Source organism: Octopus bimaculoides, chromosome 5 (assembly GCF_001194135.2).
Source record: "Octopus bimaculoides isolate UCB-OBI-ISO-001 chromosome 5, ASM119413v2, whole genome shotgun sequence".
In the NCBI taxonomy this organism is placed as follows: Eukaryota; Metazoa; Mollusca; class Cephalopoda; order Octopoda; family Octopodidae; genus Octopus; species Octopus bimaculoides.
Genome location: NC_068985.1, coordinates 56023885 through 56029222, shown reverse-complemented (window position 1 = coordinate 56029222; position 5338 = coordinate 56023885). Strand labels below are relative to the sequence as shown.

Here is a 5338-nt window from a genome sequence, read left to right as displayed (position 1 = left end):
ACACCCTAGCAATTGAGGGAACCTGTGGAAGAGGTAGACCCGGGAAAACATAGGATGAGGTGGTGAAGCACGACCTTTGAACATTGGGCCTTACCAAGGCAATGACTAGTGACTGAGACCTTTGGAGATATGTAGGATTTCTACTTAATGTCCTTGTACACCACATGTCTAATAGTGAATTTTGGTTGAGTTGTTCAATGATGGCCATCATCCACTTGGTGGTGTTGTTTAGGTTGATATCCTCAACCTGCTGCACACACTCTGCTGTCCCAGTTACATTCAGCTGCTGAGAATGTCTCCTTCTCTTAACCACAGATTTCATGTCAACACTACAGATCTCTAGTTATTTCCTAACACTGAACACAAAGAATATGGCCATGTCCAAAAAGCTGATGATCTGGGCTGCTGTGGTTGACAGCTGTAGCCACTAGGACATTGTTTATTATTTCCTGTATCAGATAGGAATTTGTCATGTTGATACCCTCAATATACTTGAAAGAGAAAGGAGCAAGTTCAGATTTGATACAAACCACATATTACACTAGGTTGTCATCTACTTTATACTCACTAAAGTTTGTTTTCAAATACCTGCCATACATCCTTGCCTCTCTCTATATATAAATGTTTATTTGTCTTCATTACTATTTTGCTAGGCCTTTTGTGGAAACTCGTGCTGCTGTCTATGGCATCGACATGTCACGAGAAATCGGGTTCCAGAGGGACAATCAAGGGGAGTATAAATCTAGAGCTGCTATTCATATGGACTGCTATAAGTAAGTAACTAATAATGATTGCTCAAAGATCAAAATGGGTTGATTTTGTGTTGATATGCTAAAGCAGTGGTTCCCAAACTTTTTTTTACTCATAGCACACCTTACAAGAAATCAAAATATTTTGGCACTCTTTGTACATAAATTCTAAAATTTATTCAAAAGGAGTTTAATACATATTAGCATAGCATAAACTATAAAGTAATATATAGATAGTTAAAAATACAGAAAAATTGCATGTACTTACTCTTTATTCAATATATGAAGCAAAGTTATCAATGAGAAATATATGTTTGATGTTTTTTGGCAACGTTTTCAATATTGGGATATATTTGAGAAAGACAAACTCTCATTTCTTCTTCGATGCCATGGAGCCTCTTTCTTGTTCTGGATTCGATGTTATTGAGCATTGAAAATCTCAACTCACACAAATACAATGTGGAAAACTGCATCTAAATGGATAAAGCTTTTTTGTGCTACTGAGGGGTATTCTCCTATAATAGCAATCCAAAATGTATCAATAGGTAACTCAGCATCTGGATACAGATGCCAATTCCTCTTCTTCACATATTTTGGTTGACAAGTGGTGATAGGGGACAAACACTGACACAAAGACACATACACACAATGAGCTTCTTTCAGTTTTTTTATCAAATCCAGTCACAAGGCCTTGGTCAACCCAAGGCTATAGTAGAAGGCACTTACCCAAGGTGCTTCAAATGGGACTGAACCCAAGTAGACTTATTTTCACAGTTACACATGTATTTATATAATATACAGGCAGTGCTTCACAAATTTGCATGTCATCCTTGAGCAGGGACAATGCTAATCTTTTCTGTATTGTTCCAATTTTAGTACATGTATATTTGTTTCTGTTTTGCTTCAGCAACTTTGAACATTTGTTATATTTCTATACAGTAACAGTTAAATTATAAAATGAAACATTTGTATTGTGTTGTAGATGGGTTAAAAGAGACAGTTACTTACCTGTTGGCAGTCAAAACTTGAAAGCAGTTGCAAAGGTAAGAGTTTCATGTAAATAATGTTGTTGTTCTTGCTGAAGAGAAAGTAAATGGCAGAATATCCAACACTATGGCTATCACCCTCAGGAAAAACTGTATCACCACCACTCTTGTTAGTGGAGATAAGGGCAATGTTGGTGATTTCAATTTTTTTGTGACTCCCCCCTTTTTATGTCCACTTTTTTGTACTTGCATGGATCAGAGGCACAAAGAGTCACAATTCCTCAGAGACTGATCAATGGTTGAGAAAATCTAGGAGGTTAACAAAACCAAATTTGATTAGTTTCAAGTTTCTTTATGCCTTTCATGAAAATCTAAAGATTGGAAACTTGACAGATTGGCCCCATTTCTACCCACAAGGATCAAAATAACTTGACGTGTGACCACTTTGGTTACTTTTCACTGCCAGGATAAAATGTTATACACATTAAATATAATTATTATTAAATATTGGTTTCAAATTTTGGTACAAGGCCATCAATTTCGGGTGTGGGTGGTAGTAAGTCGATTACATAGACCCCCGTACTCAGCTGGTATTTATTTTATTGACCCCCAAAAAATGAAAGGTAGAATCAACCTCCGTGGAATTTGAACTCAGATCATGAAGATGGACGAAATGTTGCTAAGCATTTTGCCCCGCATGCTAATGAGATTCTGTCATCTCACTGCCTTACTGTTATTGAATATTATAAATTGTATTAAACATTTACAAAGCCTTATTAAACACTATTACCCATACATTATATTTCAAATGCTCGTCATTTTATCATGAATTCATAATTTCAAAATTGCTTTCAAAGTGTTTTAATGATTATCTGATCATTTTTCAATGTTCTCCCTCTCCCAGGCCAAGCTTCGTTATGATCCTGTTGAGTTGGACCCTGAAGACATGTGTCGTATGGCTAGTGAAGAGCCACAGGTGAGCAAGCAGAAAATTTCTGTTTTCTTCTATTGTATTTTATATTATTTTGAATATTGTTCTGTCTTCCACTGACTCTGTATGACAAATAAACCACAACTTTATCTGATAATATGTTAAAACAACAAGAGTAGTTGACAATTACATTGAGATTCTAGATGGAACATGAGGCCTCTGTCTGTTGTTAATGACCATGGATGAAGGTCCTAGGTGTCTACTCCATTAGGACAGTCTGATGCAGGCTCTGCTACACTAGCCACACTTGTAGGCTGTCCTGGTGCTGTTTGAGTTGTAGTAATAACTTATAAGTGGTAACTGTGGCTCCTTGTATTGTGTGAATGCCATAGGTGAAACTGGAGCATTGTCTCTAGTGTGTTCTATCTCTCCAGTATAGAGTGTTCAATGGGATCCAAACCTGGGCAGTATGGTATGGAAGACAGGTTGTTTCCTATGCAGCATGTTCTCCCTCTACACATCACTGATGGATCCAAACAAACTGCATGGTTGTTACAGTTTGGCACCAGGGCTGTTATAGGAGTTGCCAGAACAAGGTTGTACACAACATTGAATTTCTTCAGAGGCTCCGACTTCTAATTTTATTCCTTCAGGGTTTACACCTGAAGCCTTTCATATGCAAGGCAATGGAGGTTTGGAATCAGGATTTTCTTTCTCCTAGATGGGTTTCCCAATACCCAGGCTAATGAGTTTTGTCTGCCTGACTTACTTGCTAATTAACTATAACTGGAACCCTGATGCTTCTACTCTGGGTCAGAATAGACCTTGGAACAACAGTGGCTAAGAAGCAGTTCCACACTCTTCAAAACCATGGAACTCCCAAACTAAGGCCCTAATACTGGATGTAGTTTAATGTTACACCCAGGACTGGACCTCATTCCACCTATATAGTGATTTGAATTTGTGATCTTATAGAAATGTAAATTTATGTGAATCTGTTGTAACGTAAGAAAAATATACAAAGGGGTACTGAAAAGTTCCTGGCTTTGGGTAAAAGAAAATACAAGAGGATCAGTTAATTATGATTTTATTCAACATATTCCTCTCTCAGATTCATGCACTTATTGCAGTGGGCCTTCAGTTTTTCCAAGCCCTGTAAAAGAACTCGGGCCTCCAGCCAGGCCTTTCGTGATATCCTTAAAGTCAGGAACTTTTTAGAACCTCCCTCATAAATGTAAGCATACGGTTAAGAAATCTGCTTGTCAACCCTGTGGTTTTAAGTTCTGTCTCACTGTGTGGCACCTTGGGCATATGTCTTCTACTACAACCTTGGGCATCTAAAGACTTGTGAGTAGATTTGGCAGAGGTAAACTAAAAAAGATCCCCTGTATCTATGTGTGTGTATGTCATCATCATAATTGCTTTAACATCCACTTTCCTATGCTTGAATGAGTTGGACAGCATTTCTTCAAGCAGATTTTTCCTTCTTGTGACATGTGAATAGTTGTAAATGAATGTCACTGTTATACAAGCCATGTCCTTTGTTTCCAGCTGCCCATGGAAAAATATCACTTTCTAGAAATATAAGTTGATCTGAATATGTGATATTAAAGAAATATAAATTGGTATAAACATTATATTATACCTCTGTTTATATTATATAGTTTAATGTTGTGGAAATATTATTTACTCCTGTCCAATCTCTGTCTTTTATGCTTTATTGTCATAAACTTATTCATGGAACTTTGTAGGTCCTTGCCAACTATTCAGTGTCAGATGCTGTTGCTACTTACCACTTGTATATGAAATATGTTCACCCTTTCATATTTGCTCTGTGCACCATTATTCCGATGGAGCCCGATGAGGTAAGATTCTTAATTGTTACTTTTAATAATGTTTCTCATTAAATTACAGATCTTCTCATTTTTATTCTTGTGTTCATCTGGTGTTTATTTTTGTGTGAAAGTCACAGTCAAGTCAGTTGCCTGGAAGAGCTTGATTATATGTGTGTGTGTGTGTATTGATAATGAGGAGAATGACTAATTTGAACATTCAAACTTTCTTTATTTCCAGTTAGCTTATTCATAATAATTGTCTGTGTGTTTCTATTATATTAATTGCACATTGTTGCATATTATATGCAGCAATTTATTCATTATTTGTACAATCTCTTCAGGGTATATAAATATGACATAGTTTGGAGAGAAATTTTCCTCTGTTATTAGTTTTATAGGAAAGTGGGTTATACATCATTAGATGTACACCTGCTTTCCTATATTAAATTAGAATGAACGGAACGCAGAACTCCAAACTATCAACTCAACAATATTTATTTAAAGAGGTAAATAGACAGCCTTACTCTTGGTTGTTGAGACGTCTTCTATGTGTGAGAACATGGTTGCTGAGACATCGGTATGTTGATGTGAGTTCAAAAGATGGAGAGAAGACAGCTAGACACGTCCATGCTCAATCGCTGGCCAGTCGAGAAAGAGACAGAATAAAGTGGGAAAGCTTGGATGTTGAATTCCACGCATGCGTGAGACTACGCATGCACACAGCGTTACTAAAGGGCTCCATTGCCAGTGCGGAACGCACAATAATATAAAATCCTGTTGGAACGCCTGAGGCAGGATGGCCACTGAAAACCACCCACAAGATGTAGCACAAACACA

At 37.1% G+C, this 5338-nt stretch overlaps 1 protein-coding gene and 1 non-coding gene across 2 annotated transcripts in view; one reads left to right on the top strand and one right to left on the bottom strand.

The window, feature by feature from the left end:
• LOC106884300 (DNA polymerase epsilon catalytic subunit A-like) overlaps positions 1-5338 on the top strand; it is a 124998-nt gene that overhangs the window by 30139 nt on the left and 89521 nt on the right. The window contains exons 11-14 of the mRNA XM_052968400.1: positions 654-773; positions 1732-1792; positions 2640-2711; positions 4418-4531. Coding sequence (XP_052824360.1) covers positions 654-773; positions 1732-1792; positions 2640-2711; positions 4418-4531 — 367 coding nt within the window. The remainder of the gene's footprint in view (positions 1-653; positions 774-1731; positions 1793-2639; positions 2712-4417; positions 4532-5338) is intronic.
• Positions 1543-1651, bottom strand: LOC128247942 (U6 spliceosomal RNA). The gene has a single exon (XR_008264281.1). It is a non-coding gene; the product is annotated as a U6 spliceosomal RNA (small nuclear RNA).